Genomic DNA, 19,699 nt, shown 5'->3' on the forward strand with positions numbered 1-19,699 from the left:
GGGTGTTTTCTTCCTATATTTATGTATTTTATCCTCAAAATAAAAATATGTGCAAATTGACAGAGGAACGGCACAGAATTTGGTTTGTTTAAAAACATTTGGTTTAATATTTATTAGTTAATGAAGAATCATTCCACAGCCTACATGGTTGTTGTTGCACACATAAACTATATTATGAAGTATAAATAAAACTTAAGACACTGAACTTCTCAGTAGACAATCCTTTTTTTTGCGCCTCCCAATGTAGCAATGCAGACTTGCTTCAATTATTGATAAATCAGACTCTGTCAAACCGGTTTGCTACCATTGGCTGATTCTCAGAGAATAACGTTAGAATAGGAGGGATCTGTAACACCTCTGTAGAAACATTAACCAACGCTGCAGGTGTCCATTTCCCTCCTGTTGCAAATATAAATACCCAAAATTAAACTGTGTGATGAACTGTGTTGAAAAACAGGGCACAGACACACACTGTCTGTGTTTTACAGTACTGACAGGAACATGTTACCTGACAGTGCTGTCTGAGGGCCAACAGCACATCAAAGGGAAAATGTCCATGAGCACATGTTACAACATGTGACTTTCTTGTTCCTAAGGGTGAAAGAAATCACTTTGTCCCTTGACCTCTTTCACTCGAGGTTGAACTTTTTCAGGTTATCTCTGAAGAGTGTGTCTTTGACGGCTTTGAAGACGATACGGATGTTTTCGGTGTCCGTGGCACAGGTGTAGTGTGTGTAAAGGGGCTTCTCATGTCCACTGTGATTCTCCATGTACATTTGCAGGATGAACTTTTTGGCAGAGGCAGCATCATTCCTACGCCCTGAGAGCACAGACAAGGTAAAAATTGTCACTCCTTCACTCCTAATATAACAAACATTAGGGAATTTACTCTACATCAAACAGGAAAGAGACATTTCAGATGGTTATTACCGCAAAGTATTGTATATGCCACAGAAAATGTTATATCATGAGATTTCACGATTATTATTCAGCTCATGATTAATGCTGCAACAATAATTTTCAATATCGATAAATATGACAACCATATCCTTAAGTATTTGTTGCCGAGGAACTCATGACAAACAGACTCATATTTGACGCCCAAATCTAATAAATAATCAATCAATGAGTTTAAATTTGTGTCAAATTTGAAGAAATTCCAAATTTCACTTATCAACAACACAACTGGCATTCTTTGGGATGGGAGAACAGGAAATCTGTCCAAGCAACATTTTATCTGAGTGCAAGTGCACAGTTTAAGCATAAGCAGAGAAAATCGAAGCACAGGCAGTGGCTATTTCGGTGCTAGTGCAGGGTTTTGAGTGAAAGCATTACAAAATCCTGCTCTCGCACTGACAATCTTTGTCTTGAATAAAGTTAGAAAAAACTTCGGGGGTGTCTTCTAAGTGCTTGTTTTGTTTAACAACCGTCTAGAACACAAAAATATAGATGAAGTGGCAGAGGGCAGATAACAGTCCACTCAAGAGTAAACAGGAAGTGACAGAGCAGAGCATGGTTTACCTTTGTAGTTTGGGAAGTAAGTTGCCAAATGGGACTGCGAGATTTTCTCTTCGAGCAGGTCTGTTTTGTTCAGGAAGAGGATGGTGGAGGACTCTTGGAACCAAGGGTATGAAAGAATGGTCTTGAACAAGGCGAGGCTTTCTCTCAATCGATTCTAGGGAAAGGGGAAAGATATTCTTTAGACAACAAAGACGGGTCCACAGATCGGACAATGGCGAAATATTTTGGACCACCACTAAGCAAAATGTTGATTTGAGCTTACGTCATTGGGATTTTCATAGAGCACTTGATCATACTCGCTGAGGGCCGCCAGGAAAATGATGGATGTGACATTTTCAAAACAGTGGATCCATTTCTTCCGCTCTGAACGCTGACCACCCACATCCACCATCCTATGGAATATCATCGCACCTTGATTATTAAATGAATCGTTCCTTACATCTCTACATTGTGTAGCTTGGCTCAGAAGACCCATCGTTTTTTGCTGTAGCAGGTGATAAAGTGCGGCAGGCTACCTGAAGATAGCTTTGGAAAGGTCAAAGGGATACTCTATGATGCCTGTGGTGGGGACCCTGACCCTCAAGATGTCCTGCAGGGTCGGGATGTAAAACGGGCCTGTGATTCTGTCCAAGTCGCTCAGGTAACTGAAAAGTGAACAAACAATGGATCACATCCTTGGGTTTGTGTAAATGATCAGATATTTTATAGTATAAGACTCTTACTATTTGGCCGAGTCAGATAACTGGAACTCCCTCCTGCGGTCATAGCACCTTTGAACACTTTGGTCATTCCACACGTTCCTTATGGCATCAACCTGCCAAGGCTCCAGGGCAGACACCATGGCTGCCTCCACTTTGCTCAGCTTTTCCGCGCGGCTCTGACACACAATAAATCCACACAAAAGTTGTTATGTGCTGTGCTGTGCTGTGCTGTGCATGCCCACGAGCAGTAACACAAGGTGTTAGTGTGTGAGTGCAGCGCAAGTGACACACAGAGTTTCATAAAACGTTACAAAAGAATTATCATTAATGTCTTTATTTTTTGAACCTGTAAGTTTTCTCACAGTGTTGTGCGCGTCGATGTAGTCAACCTGTAACGTCCTCATGGCGTGGATCAGAGCCTGGATGGCTGTGACAATGTTCTGAAACACAAGCCGGGTGAAACCCCTCCTGTCGGCTTCACTGTATCCACTGCCATGGATGATCCTCATCTGTTTGATGAAAGTGCTCTTCCCACTTTCACCAGTCCCTGAGCAAATTAGGTGGATGAGATGGACAATAAGATTAAAAGAAAAGCCAGAAATATGTGAAACTGTGACATGCACTGAGAAATATATTATCGGAACACCAATCAGATGCAGCAAAACAAAATGGGAACAGGCTGTGGTTTCACAGGTTGTAATTATCCCCCCCACCCTCAGGCACAGAGGTGTGTATGCGCGCATCAGTGGATGCACGGATTAGTGGGTAAATACTTGGAATCAAGTTCAAGAAACCACTCATTCCTAAGGGGCCCAACAGTCCTCTTAAATTCAGTAAAGATGCACCAAATTTCTCAAACCTCTCCCTGATTATGCCAGATTTTTTCATCAAGATTCATTATTATTCACTGGAAATTAAGTGAAAATAAAAATTTAAAAAAACCATCTTCCTGATCTGGATCGGCACCAAATTTGAATGGGTCCTTCCCTGACCAAGATCCCATCCTTCCACCATCTTTAATGGTAATCCATTAGGTAGTTTTTCCTTAATTTAGCACACAAACAAAGCAACCAGCAAACAAAGGCACTTTTCTGAAAACATAACGTTGGAGGTAAAAATAAATAAATAAATAAACAATGTGAATTTAACATGAGTGCGTTATTGTGTATTAGAGTTTTTTAGTCTGCAGGGAACATTCGATCCTGGCCAAGTCAACGCGTCAATCAACAGCCATGTGTCCTTGACTGGAACAGTGAACTGCTTCCTGCCCACTGGTTGTAAATTATACTCTCGATAAGAGTGTCAGCTCTCCACCTGAAATGCTTAAAAATGTTAACCATTAGACTGACCTTTACAGGAGGATATTGTTCTCCAACCAGTCTAACTCAAGTTGAAGTTTAAAGTAGCCCTGACCTTTAAACAAAGTCCTTCATGTCTGGTGTATTGTTTCCAACATAACCAACAGTGCGACTCTTCATAAGTGCGGCTGTTTTGATAGTTCTGATGAAGAAAACAGGCCTCAACTGGAGCTATTGTGAGCTGTTATACATTTCACAATGTGTTTACTCATCTCCCCGGTTGTCAGAATGTTGCTCTGCCCCGTATTGTTCTCTCTTTCAAGTTCTGCACTTTTAACATACCTGACTTTGTTTGGCAAATGCATCTTGACAATTCAGACGAAGCAAAAAAACAAAATGAAGAAAAAGAAGAAAAAAAGCCTGTATGCACTGTGTTGTCGACCTATTTGGCTTTGACAAAGAAACCTCCGGAAAAAAATGCAGCAGTCTACTTTGATTTGAATCAGGGGAGAAAAAACTATGAAGGTTATCAAGCCGCTGACTCATCAGGGTTGCACCAACTATTTGAAGAATGCAAAGGATAACCTGAAAGTGCTTTAAAGGAACAGTGCACACAAAACCATAGCCTCGCTATCTATTGAGCCAAAGGCTTTCGTCCTCCCTGTTGAATTGATACATTCAACTCACAATCTTTTAAATAAATAAAGAGATAGTTGGTTGCAATCTGCAAACAATAACTGAAACTAGATTCTACTATAAACTGTCTCCGCAATGACGCTCATTTTTGATCATATCTATTAGTTGGTCGGTCTACTGCTTGCGTCCAGACTGAATTATCTCCAAAACCTTTAGGTGGATCGTGGTCCCCAGAGGATTGCACTTTTGGTTATGGGGAAGTATCTCAACAATTATTTGAGGAATTTCCCTGAAATTTTTTGAACAGATTTTCTCTGTGACCAATCTTTTGACAATACTTTGACTATGATGAGTTTTGATGAAATTTGGCACAGGCAGATACGGTCCCTTCAAATTTAATTACCGAGGTATTGATGATTGTTTCCTTTGCAATCTAGCGCCATCAAAATTTAATGAAAACAATTTGACCTTTTATACTTATATTAATAAAACAGCTTCTGATATACTTAAGTAAGATGGTGAACGTGGCAAACATTATTCCCGCTTAACATTAGCATGTTAGCATAGTCATTGTGAACTTATTATCATGCCGTTGTTAGCATTCAGTCAGCTCAAAGCAGCACTAGGAAATGTTAGGATTGTAACTCAAAATTATTTTCATTATCAATTTATCTTCAGAATTTGTGAATGATTAAAAAAAGAGGTTGCAGCTATAACACATATTGTTAAAAACAGGTTGTTTTTTTCCCCACAAATGTAAGGTATTGTTAGAAAAAAATACAAATATTAACCAAATGTATTAAATATTTATAGTATATTTAAACTCCTAAAAAACAACAGCAACTTCACATGGTAACAAACTAAATACAGTTGGGCTGATTATATGTGTCAACAAATCCCAATGACATGTGAATGAATCATCATTACAGGAAGGTCCGCTTTAACAAGTTGGTTTCTGTTATATAATGATGTGACTGATATGTCACATTGGAAAAATCGTACATATAACAAGGTGTATTTTTTCCCTTTTCAGCATAATGTTGACTGATTAAGAGTCAAATATAATATTTAATAGTTACAGTGACCTGGCTGTGATCGTAAAGTACAAAATCAATATGATATTGCTAATTTTACATGGAAATAAATTTTGTTTTAATTGAGTCTTTGTATTGAATCATTTGGATTGTCACTGTTAAGAATGGCAGTGGGTAAACATGTTTTTTTACAAGTGATCTGGCACACAGTGAACATGGGTAATCACCACTAACCTCTACCCACACTCACCTAACAGCAGCAGCTTAAACTCCCGGTGAGACTCTCTCTTATCACGACGGAGCTGCTGCTCTATTGCTCTGTGTATCCTCTGTCTCTCTGCGTCCTCGGCAGACATGCAGCACTCGTCCATTGTTGTCCAACTTCGACCGGCTGCTTTAGTTTTTTATGATCAACCACCGCCACAGGGGAAGTGGAGTCAGAGGAATGAATGGATAATGGTCTTCCTCAGTCCTGCCAGGGGAGCTCATGTCCCGGAACAGGTGGCTTGGCTGGTTGGCGACATACTGTACTCACTCTTCCTCCTGCAGGAACGAGTTCAGGTGCATTTCACATTCCTGCTGTGCACGGGAGAAGGAGGAGGAGGAGGAGGAGGAGGGAGGTTGGGCCGGTTCTTACTCAGAGGCAATGCAAGTGTACGTGTGTGTGTGTGTGTGTGTGTGGTCAGATCATGTGTATCTACTTACAGGTGCACATACTCCCGTGTCCCTCTGAATTCGAAACTCTTTACCCCACAATGAGGCAGGAGGGGAAGAAACATGATGGAGCAGGAACTCTGGAAGTTAGACAGAGTTAAGGGTGCTCAGATAAAGTCTGTATAATGACGCCTTGTTATTCCACAAGTGTCTGTCTGTCTGTCTTTGTGTCTGTCTGTTGAACGCTCACCAACCCTTCATCTTATTGACTTAATGCTTGGCCTGTCTACTATAACTGGCCTGAGAACGTGCAGAGCCGTTTGGACAGGCAATATGCTCAATAATAATTAACACTAAATTGACAGGCGGGTTCAGTTTCATTTTGTGCAAAACATTGACTATAAAATCTTCACTGCGGATAAACCAGATAGGATGAACACAGTTTTGAACTCCCCCCTGCACCATAGACTGTCTGTAAAACACATCGGCTCCAGGCCCCGATCTCTACTGCCCAGACTCTGACTCCAAATGTGCAAGATGGCAGCGTTTGTATCTGCAAGGTTTTGGCTTCAGTTCTGGATAGTGGGAGGAAGTGGAGATGGGTGGTGTTTTCTTTTACACAGTCTATGTGGTGCACCTGTAAATCACTGCAGCAGGGTGACGTGCTACCACTAGAGGGACCACGACCGGAGTTAAATTACTCTTTAAGGCAATTCTCGTGCAACAAAGACAAAAGATTACAACAAGCTTTTCAAATGAGAACAACTTTGGCTTAACTATTTTATAGCAAAATGAATATTTTAGGGGTTTATATGGTGAACAATTCCTTGATTTAAAACAGAAAATAATCAGGACATTGTTCAATGTGTTCACTCAAATGTTTGGGTTGCAGTGGTACGCAGACCACAAACATGCAACCATGACAAAACTATCAATAGTGTTATAACATAATGCTGCTTGTATTACCGATACCAATACTATTGTTTACCATGCTGAAGCTATTAGAGCTCCAAATGCTACATAAACGTATAACTTCTGTATTTTGATATCAATATAATCTCTTGATTCATTTATAATCAAGCATTTCAAAAGATTCTTGAATATGAGGATTATCTCTATAAATTCTTATTTTCTGACATTTTACAGCCAAAATAATAAGTGAAGAATCTTTTTGATTCATCAGTAGTGAAAGTAATTGTCTTTTCCCCCAGTAATTATTATAGTATATTAGGTAATGGGGCTGGACTGTTGAAAGACAGATTGATTCAGGGCAGGTTTGAGTTTGCAGTGATAACAATGGGAACAGGACGACCAAGGACCATGTGGCCAGCAGCCTCCTCACCCCTTCAACCATCGCTGCACATCACTAGAGCCATGTACGGCTGCCATGTTGTATTCAGCGCCTCTCCTCCTCCAGAAATAAATGGGCTTTGCCACACCATATAAACATCTGTGCAAAACAGTACAGAAATATGGACCTCTAACATAAGTGCTGCTGCGGGCTCCGGCCAGATGGATGCATCACAGAGGGGGATTTTCCGACCGAAATCTGGAGCCGGACCCCGAGCGGCCAGGGAGATAAACACTTGAATGGGCAAACGAAAGGTGCGATGAGCAAACAAACAATCTGAGCAGCAAATGAACAGAAAAAATGTCTGTTTATTTATCCAGATTACAAAAAAACACCAAGACTTGTTTGTTAAGACATCTCAGTGACAAAGAAAACCGTGCAAATTAGACAGTAATTATTCTTAACAGGAAGGAAAGGGAGTCGTGTAAACCTGCTGCGGATACGCTTTGATACGATTTTTTATTCATGCATTTGATATCTTCAAAAGTATATGAATTAATATCAAAAGTACTGGTTGAATGCCTCCGAGGTTCTTCTCTCTTCAGCCGAGAGCGTTTTAACACTTTGAAGCACACTATCTATGAAAATACTGTACCATGCAATATTTACACCATGCATTCAGATAAACAATGGAGCAAGAGAGCAATTATAGCGGATGATTTTAAAGGCAACAATGACTACTTAAAATCCAAACAAATAGTCCCTGATCTCTTTATTCTATAGCTTTCGAAAAAAGACTTAAGGAAGGAATGCGGATGTGTCTTTTGAAATGTGGGTTAAATTATAAAAAATATACCAAAGCTGTGCTCACAAAAAAGAAAGTGGTTTAACACTGAACAATGCCAGAGTGAATATCATAATCAATGAATCGAGGTACACATACACACACACACATACAGACGGTCGGCTAACGCTACAACGCTAAGGCTACAAAAGGAACAAGTGTGCAAATCAATATCTCTGATAAAATAATTGTCATTAGTGTTCGACTCGTTCTATCATTGAGTCCTGATACAAACTAAGCATTTAGAGTATTTCACACTGTTTCGTACGTTTAACTTAAAAAAATAAACTATGACCAACTCGGGTTAGTGATGTGAGGTGCTGCATTGCAGTTAGTCTACATCCACTTCCACAGATTCCCTGAAGGACAGACCTCGTACATTACTGGTCCTCAGAGGCTTTTGAGGCCACTGAAATATCCCCCCCCCCCCCCCCCACCCCCTCTCAATCCATCAATGTGCATTCGTACCGTCACTGTTCTTCAACAACGTTCACAAAGAGCTCCGTACGTTTCACGGGTGCGCGCAATAATAAGACTCCTCGCTAAGGAGGCCCTTTAATTGTCGGGACACGCTTCATTATAGCTGGAGACGTCCATTTGTCAAAGAGTCTCACAGGAAAATTTTGAAATACATCAGTAGTACAGTCATTTGGCGACAAGCTCTACATAGCTTCTCGGTTTCCTGTGTTGGATTATAGTGTTCAGTAGCAGCGTGGGGCAAACTGAATCACCGCAGAGCTCTCCTGACTGCCGGCCGCGTGGAGCCGGTTGGACCCTGACGTTTCTTTCAAACCAGGTTGTAGACTTCCAGGTTTTCCTGCAGGATGTGGTCCTTCACCGCGCGGAACACAAAGCGAATGTTGTCTGTGTCTGTGGCGCAAGTGAAGTGGGAGTAGATGATTTTTTTCTCGATTGGATTGAGGCTGACAAACATGTCTAGGATGAATTCTTTGCCCGCTTTGACGTCCCTCTGGGGACCTGGTGGAAAGAGACGAAGGGCAAAGAGAAGACATTTTAATCACCGGCTTATTTCTGTAGATCGATGAAAGCTCAGCGCGGCAATGAGATAACAGATGATTGCAGAACATTCAAATGAGACTAGTGTTGCTTTCAGACATGAACTGGACTCCGGATAATCTCCTGAAATTATCCGTAAAGGCTGAATGTAAGAACACAAGAGTCAGAGTCAGTGTCTGCCAGCCCCCCCTATCAAAATGTCCGAGTGAGCCCATGAGGGAATACAGCTTGAAAATGTCTGAAGAATTCACTGCAATGGAGTGGAACACTTGTTAATGCTTCTAACACAAAACTGGAAAAATAAACAATAAAAAATATATATTTATAACAAATATCTCAGGACGTATAAGAGGTGTCATACATGTAGATGATGCTGACAACTTGTCTGACTGTCGGACCAACCCCTGCTGCGTTCTTTGTGAAAGACAAACTCTAGAAAAATGTCTGGACGAGTGGCTCTTATCGCCAGCGTTCATGTCTGAAAGCAGCTTTAAAAAATAAGACAATTTGATTTTGTCGAGAATTGACCCGCCTCCTCTTACCATCGTATTCAGGGAAGTAGTCGACCAAATGTGAATACAGGATTTTCTCCTCCAGTAAATCGATCTTGTTGAGGAACAAGATGACTGAGGAGTCTTTGAACCACTTGTAGGTTATGATGGTCCGGAACAAGGCCAGGCTTTCCTCCATTCGGTTCTTTGAAATTCACACAGACACAGACATCTCAGCGTGAGCAGCAATATAAAATCAGGAGTAGTGCTGGAGAGCAGCACTTCGGCAGTGATTGCCTGTGCAAGCAAATTCAGCCCGGCTGTAATAATCTCATCGAGTGAACAAGCCAGGCTGAGAGCTGCACTCGGCTGAACAGAGCAACTAAACAGCTCCCCCTGCAGGTGAACGACATGCACTGGCACAACGGAGGGTTCGGTTTGTCATTGCGACCAGAAAAAGAGAGAGAAAAAATAGAAAGGGAAGAGAAATGGATACGGGGCGAGGGGGGGAACTAGAATAGTGCTGGACTCTGTGGAAATCTAGGTTATCATCTCCACCTAACAGATTCGTCTTTAAACAAAGGAAACGATGTCTCTTTGTTTTCCTATTTCTTTCTTTTGAGCCCCTGTCTTTTCCATGTACACACACTAACAGGGGATACATAGTCAGAGATGTCCTTGTGATTGCAGCATTGTACCTCGTTGGCCGACTCGATGAGGACCTGGTCATACTCGCTGAGCGCCACCAGGAACATGATCGACGTGACTTTCTCGAAACAGTGGATCCACTTCCTTCTCTCCGAACGCTGGCCACCCACGTCCACCATCCTACAGCCAATAACAAAAGTCATCACATTACTCATTTATGAATCTATAGATGTGGAATCTGCAGGCGAGGGAAGAGAGTCTGTGGGCCAGAATCCTCCTGGTTTCTGTTTCTGGTTTAACCAATCACCTTTGTGCAGGCTTTGGCTGCCCGCAGGTAAACAGTCCATGTGGAGAGCGAAAGAGGTGGAACAGATCAGCCCAAATGTCATCGGGACCTGAAGCACCAACAAAGAGTGCTGCTAATTGTGTTTTGTGTGGAGACATGTTCGACCCTTCTGATTGAAGAAACTAGTCAGACTAGTCTTGGCCCGGATTTCTGCTGTCTACACCAGAGGCCCCAAAATATTGTCCGTTACCCCCGAAGGCTATTTTTTTGTCAGACCATAGATGATGGGCTCTGGCATTGCTCATTTATACACAGCTTTATCAAATTGTGAGGCCGTTTGGTCATTGACTATCTGTAAGTGATATAGGATGATGACTAAGCTAAACAGGTCAGGGTAATACGTTCTATCTGATAAATTCATCATCTGGGGACCATGAGTGACTGTGCATAATTTCATGATAAAACACTGAATAAGTGTAGAAACAATAATATATAGATACATCCCATTGAGCTGAGTTATTTTTTAAGTAATGGGCTCACATTGCCCTACTTGCCCTGTTGCAAGTATGTCTATAAACAGATGCAAATGTTATCTTCCACGAAGCTGTTAAACTAACTCATGTGAGGTTGGACGATGTTACAGTACAGGTGGTAGAGATTGAACTGTATCGGTTATACTAAGGTATTTATGCCCTCGTTATCTCCTGGGGTTAGGGTTTGGTTGCTGTGGGTGGTGTTGTACAATCACTGAGAGGGACATTTCACATCAATGTTTGCTGCGACTTGTTTGTTTCACTGGATTGTGTTGTTGTTGATGTAGTGGTAGTAGTTGTTATTGTTATAATGAATAGTGGATTAGCCTGTAGCCCACCTTCTTGGAATTTTGTACATAAACACATAATGTATTGAAACTCCAGGAAACATATCATGATAGAAATTAATCAAATAAGTAGTGATTGTAAATGACACGTGTCACCATACTATTATTCTTAAGTACTCCTTTTTGTTCATTGCTCGTGGCCTCAGCTGCAATAATAAAAACCACCACAACATAAACCAACTTTAACAGCAGCATAAAAGCCTCACCTGAACACCACGTTCTCCAGGTCAAAGGGGTACTCTATGATACCCGTGGTGGGCACCCTGACCCTCAGGACGTCCTGCTGCGTTGGCAGATAAGCAGTTTCTGCTATTCGGTCCAAGTCATTCAGATAGCTGTTATCACAGGATGACAACGCACAGTCAAGACAATGAAAACAAAACCGGCACAGAGGCAATGAGACGACATTTTCGTCTGTTTGCTTTCGTCAACAACCTTAAATGGAATAACCAGAGATCTCGAACCATCTTGAGAGTGTTACACAGGCAACTGGCAGATGGAACAGTGGAAAATATTCAGCAATGTCTGAGGAGTTGAGGAATCTGTTTACACTCACTATTTGGCGGAGTCCGAGAGCTGGTACTCCCTCTTCCGATTGTAACACTCCTGGATCCCCGGGTCGCTCCACAAGCTCCTGATGGCGTCCACGTACGGGTTCGTCAGTGTCGTCGCCTTCTCCACGTCAACGCTACAGACAATACCGGCGTTGGCCTGAATGACGGTGGAGTGAAACACCGAACGTTAACGACACAATCCAACCAAGAAACTAAAATACAGAGTGCTTCATGATCTAATGTTTGTGTCCTTGCACAGTGTTTTTTTTTGTAATTGTTATTAAATGGAAGATTCATCAATGAAGGTTCTAGATGCAAAGTTTTACCCAGCATGCATCTCCCACTACACATGCATTCAGGAAAATCATTTTAATAGACCATAATCTTGTTCAACAGATTTTGGAGCTGTATTACAGACATTTAACTATAACTTAAAAGGATTTCTCGACATAAAATAAATACACCGCAAGCTACAGATGAAACTATTGTCAGAAAAAGAGGTTTCATGACTAGGACCTGAACTTCCTTCTTATCCGCTGCATGAGCCACCGGGGGCTCGATTCCAGCTGCCTCTGTGTCCCGCTGTGATCCTGGCCTGTAAACTCCACAGTAAACTGAGAGTGGATGCAGCAAAGATCTGCAATTCCCGGCTTCTACAGTGACTACTATTACTTTCTAGCCTGCTGTTCGCCCTCCGGATATCTAATTTTCTGCTTTAATATGCATTTATTGACACAGCGTTTAAAAGCCTCTATGGGTTCTAGTTTGGTCCTTTGTCTTCTAAGACTTCTCCAGCTCTATTTACTTCCCTGCCTGGCAGAGCTACTTCTGCAGTGCAACAGTTCAGCCAGAAAACACCTGGAAAAAATCTGCTCAAGCTGTTAAAAGTTCTTTAATGGACATTTATGGGCGAACTATTCATCCAAGTCTGTTTTCTCTCATCGGTGGCTGCCTGGGACTTTTGTATCCCAGGAACACTGCATCAATAAACATCCTTAAGGGTCATTTATGCTGCTTTTACATACAAAAAAGAGATACGTCCATTTTCAAACAACGAAGTCGTCACTGCCAACATAATGCCATGTGTCCTAGCAGTTGTCAGTCATTGTGCGTTCAAGTGTGTTAGGGGCACAGCTTTGACAAGAGGGTCTATAGGCGAGGGTGGGATCTACTGGTTGCATTTAGCCAGCTCTTGCTTGCTTTTCAGGATTGCCAACCTCGCTTTAAGAAACACATCCATGAGAGGGCAGCACAATAAGAACCATAGCTAGGGTGGAGGAGAATGTGATAATGTACCTCTGAAGAAAGAGGCCAACGCAGCCTCTGTGAGGCCCATTATATACATTGCAACATATGGGAGGTTAAGTCTTTGTTGAAATTTCCTGCTAGTGTCCTACCGTCATCTCCCTTGAACTATTGGCTTCACACCTCAATTTAGTCTATAAACTGCAATTAACCTCTGCTGCATGTCTTTGGATTGTGGGAGGAAAACCGAGTACCTGCAGGAGATACACACCGGTACGGGGGGACAAGGCAAACTCCCCCACAGAAAGGCCCTGCACCACTGTGCCGCCTCCCCGGTAAATTCTGGTGTTGTAAAATACATCTTACTCTGCGACGGGCTGCCGACTAATCGGGGTTGTACCCCGCCTCCCACCCAATGTCTCCTCGCTCCCTCAACGCAAACACAGTATAGGAAATGGATGGATGGAAGAAATAAATCTGTATACAATGTAAACGTGTCTAACCAGTTTATCGCACCACTGTTGACTACAAAGAGACTTCAATAATACCTGAAGAGCTGTTTGGAGAGTCGTATCCTTGCACATACTGTCAGAGTTGTGAGTATTTTCCTGTTATTTCTGGCAGACTGAATTTGCTAGCAGGGATTGTATAACGTTCAGAACACCCTGGGAAGTTTATTTTTAGCTGCCTTTTTATATTTCTTGGGGAAGCCGCACTCTCTGATGCCTTTTGCCTTTTTATGGCATTTTTACAGCTGATTTCATGGCTCCTGCTTCACTTCTTTTATGTTCCCAACTCTTTGGAGAAGTGACGGGTCCAATTTAATAGAAACTGCTATTCAGGCATCTTTTTTTTTGTTTTCTTGTTTTGGTGCGGTTTCTGCTCCAATAAAGAGCAAGCTGCTGACATTAGCCTAGGCTGGCTGCTGATTGGTCGAACGCACATATCCCTACCCTCCCCCCATCATTGAGATATATCAGCGACACTTCCACAAGGGAACGGATTCAAAGTCTGACCAAACAAAGTTTTCCGAAAGGATAGAATCTAACAAGAAAACTTAACACGCTGGAATTACAGTTCGACGGGTCTGCCATGACTAGGTTGCTAAGCTGCGATTGGACAATCACTGTTTGGGGGAGGTGGAGTAATAAATTGTCACGGGACAAATAGGCTTCTTGTCCTCCTCGGTCCTCTGTACTAATATCTATATGGTCAGTGGTCTGCTGTTATTCTGTGCACACTGGGAACAAGAAAGCAAACTGCAAGCCACATGCTGACTCAGACCAGGCTAATGTTGCCAAAGGTCCATCACACCCACATGACCCCCCCCTGCCTCGTTCTGTCACAGGACACCACAGCGAGTGGACTCTTCTCCTCCGGGTCTCAGCCTTACCTGGAACTTGTATTAATGTCGCATGTTTGTGTACGCCAGCAAATTTGCTTGATTAATAAGCTCCTGCTGTCGCTGTGACAGGGACAGATTTCTGTATGATTAATGAGGGGTTCTCCGCCGCCCCTCCTCTTTCGTCTCTTACATGTTTTTGGCGTACCTGTCCTTACATGCCTGCACTACAAAATCATGTATACATTCCAAAGGACAGCCTGCTCTGTTCGCAGGCAAAAGTCTGGCAGCGGCAGAATCCTAAATCTAAACAATGTCGCAAATTACTGGAGGCACTTCTCCCTGAATACACAAGAATACACACTGCAGGCTCCTTCAGTGTCGGGGTGTAAACCATGAGCTCGCTTCTGTGAAACTGTCTGTGGTAAAGCCTCAATCCTCAATCTGTCAGTGAGGCCGCAAAGAGAGGCCAGGGCGACAGCGGTCTGGTCTACCTTGTTGTGCTCGTACTTGTAGGGGATTCGTAACGTGTTCATGGCCTGGATCATGGCCTGCATGGCTGTGAAGATGTTCTGGTAGACCAGCCGGGTGAAGCCTCTCTTGTCCTCCTCAGTGTATCCACGGCCATGGATGATCCTCATCTGCTTGATGAAAGTGCTCTTCCCACTTTCACCCGTTCCTGTCCAACGCCGGATAAATAACATTAGTGTACAGTAACAGGTATATTGTATTCACAATGAGGCTAGTGTTATCCTTGATTCATTATGAATAAAAATGCTTAAAAGGAGACCTATTAGGCTCATATTCAGGTTTATCATTATAATTTGTGTTATTACTAAAAAAGGTTTAGATGATGTAAGCTTAAGAAAATACTTCACTTTACTAATACTGTTCATTGCTGCAGCTCCTCTTTTCAGCCTCTGTCTGAAACACTCGGTTTTAACTCCTGTCTCTTATAGGATCCCCTTCCCATTAAGCCAAGTCTGCTCTGATTGGTGCGCTGGCCCAAGTCCAGTGCGTATAGGAGTGGTTGGCCTTTGCTCTCTCTTTACCTGGCTTTGTTAGGGGCTGTGCCAGACAAGCCATTGTGTGTGCATTAGGCAATTATGGGCTACTGAGAAAGTACTGGCAAGACTACAGTGTTTTCTGTGGGGAGGGGAACTCCTTTAAACACAGGACTTTTACGTACAAAACAAAACAATATCACACACTAGACTAAAGCAAAACTGAACATGTATCATATGTCTGCTTTAAAAGTCCAGAATCAACAATTTGTCAGTCCATCTGTCAATACTTGACTGGTCAAACCATAGACTATAAAGATGGATGACATGTCCACTCATTATCCAGAAATGAAACCAAAATATCCCGGATATGAACACTGCCATCTTGTGCACTTGGAGCCAGAGTCTGTGTATGGTTGGAGCACAGTAGTTAGACCCATGTCCCATCCACTAACATGGAGGAGACAGTGTTTATGACACTGCAGCAAGCCACTAGGTGGCACTCTAAACGCTTTGGCTTCACTTTCGAGGAGCAGACTTATTTTGCCTATGGGTAAAGCTTTACAACCAAATACCCTGCAAGACAACTGACACTCCAATCAGCTTTGTCCTTACTTCTTGTTGAGTGCAAATTGCTGAAAATACCTGAAAAACATCAGCATCTTAGCATTAGCTCTGAAAGGCATGTTAGCATGCCAATATTACCAAGTACAACCTCACAGAGCCATCAGTTTAGTTGCGGACTCTGGACAACAACAGAGGTCTCTGGTTTGGATGAAGCTACATCAGGCTCTCACTGCACAAACAAGACTTGGTAATGGGATGAATCAATAAGTTGTATGTCATCATGGAATGTGTTATTAATATGTAATATTCCGAATATCACCAGCTTAATCCAATAATTGAAAGCAACAGAGTTTGTCTGTACTGTGCTTGAGGCACTTTCACGTGTCACTCTTATGCAATCTCAAAATTACCTTATTTGCAATGGTCTGGCTTGTATCTAGTTCCCTGGTCTTATGCTCGTTCTCAGAGTCAAACAGTATTTTGTCATCTCACCACTGACTGTTAGTAAAAAAATGAAGTAGAAGTTACAACATTTCCTCCTGTACAGACACGGTGGACAGGAAGTGACGGCATACATTACAGCCACTTTCATGGTGAAGTGAAAATAAAAGCACGGCCCTTTTAGCACGTACTATAATCTAGGACTTTAATGTAGTGTAGATCACTCTCGGTCTCAGTTAAATCCATGTGCTAATATATATAACAGTTTACACTTGACAGGGTTACTTGGCACGATACAAAAGTATACAAGCAGGCCAATCAAATATTTCTTTAACAGGAGCAGGTCACTGTTTTTTCACCACAGCACACTGGAAGTCACTTTTGAACCTGGGAGTGTGGTTATAAATTCATAATGAGTCAGTCATTCCTGAGAGCACAAGGGCCACAACCAACGTGACCAGCTTACACCTTAAACTAACATCACTGCTGATTCACCCTTTGTCAGGAACCAGGAATAAAACATGGCCTTCAAAGATGATACAGCATTATTTATTTATCGACCAGACTAATGAGTTTCTAATCAATAGTACGTTCGCATCAGCGGCGGAAGCCCATTCAGTGCACTTAAGAACAGTTTTAATGTTGTAGCATTAGTGCATTATTAGTGATGCATTAATATATAAGCAGTAGTTTTGTGCTTGTCAAAGCAAAACTAAGTTTAAAAATGTTTATTCTGGGGTGGAGAGTAACTGAGTACATTTTCTAAGCTGCTGAACTTGAGATGAGTTCTTGAGGTACTTGTGTTTTACTTGAGTGTTTCCAGTTTATGTTTATGTTATACTTTAACTCAACTACATTTCAGAGGGAATTATGGTACTTTTAGTTACAAGTTACTTTTCAGATTTAGATTTTACTGATTAAACCAGTGGCTTCCAACCTTTTCAGTTTAGATCCCTGACAAAAGCATAAGTCTAGTTGAGTCCTTGTGTCATGTTCCAGGCTTCTGTGAGTTATTAGCTGCTCAGACAAAGGATCATTACTTGTCATAAATATAAACAAAAATATGAAAGTACTAGTGCTTCACATTTGTACTTGAGTAGGTCACAATGCACTATTAAGTATAATATGTTACCTGCACCTTGACCAGCAACAACATTGATGTATTTTCCCTCGTTTATGCATCAGTATTTATAATCATATAGTATATGAAATAATCATGTCACTGTATGGAGGCATTCTGATCCATCTGAGTATTTGTAACTGAAAGTACACAAAGCACATTTTCTAATGTCTGAATGTCAGACCATTACTTGTAATAGAGTATATTTAGACTGCGACTTTTACTTGAATATAACATGTAGATGTTTTTGATGCCACTCTTATACCACATGAGCCTCTTCTATTAAACCAGAAATTCACCTGCAAACACAAGAACTCTCAGTAAATGATATTTACATGTTATTATTTGGTGAGTTGCTTTAGTCTATCAGGTGTAAAGTATCTAAGTATTTTCTTTTAAGTACAATAGCGGAGTACAGTTTTAGGGTTCATTCGGTTATGTGAGTATTTAGATTTTACGCCACTTTGTACTTGTACTCAACTACTTGACAGATGATGAAGTATTTTACATATTAAACCAATACTTTGATTTCACAGCTGTAAATAACATTTACATGTATTTTGGTGAGTTGGTTTAGTTTGGTGGAAAATAATTTTACTTAAGTTAAGTACTTAAGCACAGTTCTATAGTATTTTGATGTTCTGCCACTTCATACTTATACTCAACTACTTTACAGCTACAGCTTTCTTTACACAGTAGCATTTCACAAAATAAAACAATGTCTCTGTTATGTTTCTTTAAAAATAAAATACAAATAGTTTTGAATGCAACACTTTTAACAAATTATGGAAGTATTGAAGTATGGATACATTCACTTTTGTTACTGTTTATTATATAAGTTCTAAAGAGATACTTCGTTACTGTATACCATTCAAGTGTTCTAGAAAGACTACTACTGTATACAATAGAAGTGTTAATACTTTGTTACTGTATACCATAGCAGTTTTAATAGTTTGTTATTGTATACCATAGAAGTGTTTATACTTTGTTACTGGTTTACCATTGACGTGTTATAGAAAGACTCTATTACTGTATACCAGTGTTTCAGACTTTGTTACTTTATAACATACAAGTAGTAATACTTGTTATTGTATATCATATAAGTGTTGTACTCTATTACTGTGTGTACCATATAAGAGATATAGAAAGACTTTGTCACTGTATACCATAGAAGTGTTTAGGATGTGTTATTGAAGTTTTATAGAAAGACTTTCTCTTTACCGAGTAAGAGGAGCTTGAACTCCCTGCGTGCGTCCTTCTTGTCCCGGCGGAGCTGCCTCTCTATCTCGTCGTTGATCCGTCGAGCCTCTTTGGCCTCCGGGCTGAGGCAGCACGCTCCCACCGAGCAAAGAATCATGGCTCCTGGACGATCACACTTCTTCCGAGGCAATAAGGGCAACACAACCACAGCCACACATGGTGTCGGTTACACGGGAGAAAAAACACGCTGCAGTCTGTACATTTCTGATCAAGCCCCCTCCACAATCCCACTGCAAACAAACAACAAACAACACACGACCCCCCGCCTCCCGAGCTGCAACCCTCCACCAAGTTTAAGGAAGTGAACTCTCACTGCCGCTTGTTTGTTTGCGTGTATTAAACCCCGATCCTCTCCCGTGAAGAGGACATTTACTCGGTGCAACAACTTCCACACAAGTAGCGAGATCTTTTACCCCTGGTGGCTGAGCTCCGGGCGTGGCGGGCTGAATATGGCGGAGTTTTTTTTTTTACATGCTGCAAAAATCACACAAACATGGTGAAAGTCTCTCTCCTGACGGGGAAAAACTAAAAAGATATTCCTCCGCCACGGGTTGTCCTCTGATTAAAAAAAGGGGTGGGGGGGGGGAAGAAGTGAGGCGCGGTGCTGGTCTCTCTGCGCGTCCTCGGATGTGCTCGTCCTGGCCCCCGCTCTCGTCTCCTTCCCTCTCCTGGGTGAAAACCTCCAGTGGACCATGTGACTGAAGGGCTGAGCTCTGATGGGAAACCGTGTGGGCTTTCTCTATTACATTATAGGAGCAAATTTCCGGTGAAAACTCGTAAACTACGGATGCACGTGACAGGTAGTGCAACAGGCGGCCACGGTCCCTTCCCTGAAAACCAATCCTCCATAGATCCCCCCCCCCCC

General features: G+C 41.8%; 2 protein-coding genes across 4 annotated transcripts; both read right to left on the reverse strand.

The window, feature by feature from the left end:
* Nucleotides 1-78: 78 nt before the first annotated feature.
* LOC128462365 (guanine nucleotide-binding protein subunit alpha-14) lies at nucleotides 79-5,767 on the reverse strand. 2 transcript variants are annotated; one of them, XM_053447751.1, is made up of 7 exons: nucleotides 5,441-5,767; nucleotides 2,585-2,769; nucleotides 2,244-2,398; nucleotides 2,037-2,165; nucleotides 1,784-1,913; nucleotides 1,522-1,675; nucleotides 79-820 (listed from the first exon to the last, which is right to left on the reverse strand). In XM_053447751.1, exons 1-7 carry the CDS (start codon nucleotides 5,559-5,561, stop codon nucleotides 630-632), a joined length of 1,065 nt encoding a protein of 354 aa, XP_053303726.1. In that variant the 5' UTR covers nucleotides 5,562-5,767; the 3' UTR covers nucleotides 79-629. The 2 variants fall into 2 exon arrangements, with proteins under 2 accessions (XP_053303726.1, XP_053303727.1); XM_053447752.1 differs by lacking the exon at nucleotides 5,441-5,767 and adding an exon at nucleotides 3,863-5,430.
* A 1,716-nt stretch (nucleotides 5,768-7,483) lies between these two features.
* Nucleotides 7,484-19,618, reverse strand: LOC128462364 (guanine nucleotide-binding protein G(q) subunit alpha). 2 transcript variants are annotated; one of them, XM_053447750.1, is made up of 8 exons: nucleotides 19,248-19,618; nucleotides 18,796-18,952; nucleotides 14,937-15,121; nucleotides 11,858-12,012; nucleotides 11,508-11,636; nucleotides 10,186-10,315; nucleotides 9,539-9,692; nucleotides 7,484-8,957 (listed from the first exon to the last, which is right to left on the reverse strand). In XM_053447750.1, exons 2-8 carry the CDS (start codon nucleotides 18,929-18,931, stop codon nucleotides 8,767-8,769), a joined length of 1,080 nt encoding a protein of 359 aa, XP_053303725.1. In that variant the 5' UTR covers nucleotides 18,932-18,952; nucleotides 19,248-19,618; the 3' UTR covers nucleotides 7,484-8,766. The 2 variants fall into 2 exon arrangements, with proteins under 2 accessions (XP_053303725.1, XP_053303723.1); XM_053447748.1 differs by lacking the exon at nucleotides 19,248-19,618 and having other exon boundaries at nucleotides 18,796-19,231.
* Between the last annotated feature and the right edge of the window lie 81 nt (nucleotides 19,619-19,699).

The sequence above is a fragment of the Pleuronectes platessa genome, chromosome 19, assembly GCF_947347685.1.
Source record: "Pleuronectes platessa chromosome 19, fPlePla1.1, whole genome shotgun sequence".
Taxonomy (NCBI): Eukaryota; Metazoa; Chordata; class Actinopteri; order Pleuronectiformes; family Pleuronectidae; genus Pleuronectes; species Pleuronectes platessa.

Coding starts and splice junctions, on each gene's coding strand:
- LOC128462365 (XM_053447751.1), bottom strand. CDS start 5,561: ATGGACGAGTGCTGCATGTCTGCCGAGGACGCAGAGAGACAGAGGATA. Junction 2,166..2,243: donor TTATCTGACTCGGCCAAATA/GTAAGAGTCTTA, acceptor TTCACTTTTCAG/TTACCTGAGCGACTTGGACA. Junction 1,676..1,783: donor TCTATGAAAATCCCAATGAC/GTAAGCTCAAAT, acceptor CCCTTTCCCTAG/AATCGATTGAGAGAAAGCCT.
- LOC128462364 (XM_053447750.1), bottom strand. CDS start 18,931: ATGATTCTTTGCTCGGTGGGAGCGTGCTGCCTCAGCCCGGAGGCCAAA. Junction 12,013..14,936: donor ACAAGTACGAGCACAACAAG/GTAGACCAGACC, acceptor ACCGTCATTCAG/GCCAACGCCGGTATTGTCTG. Junction 10,316..11,507: donor CTGGAGAACGTGGTGTTCAG/GTGAGGCTTTTA, acceptor TATTGGCTGTAG/GATGGTGGACGTGGGTGGCC.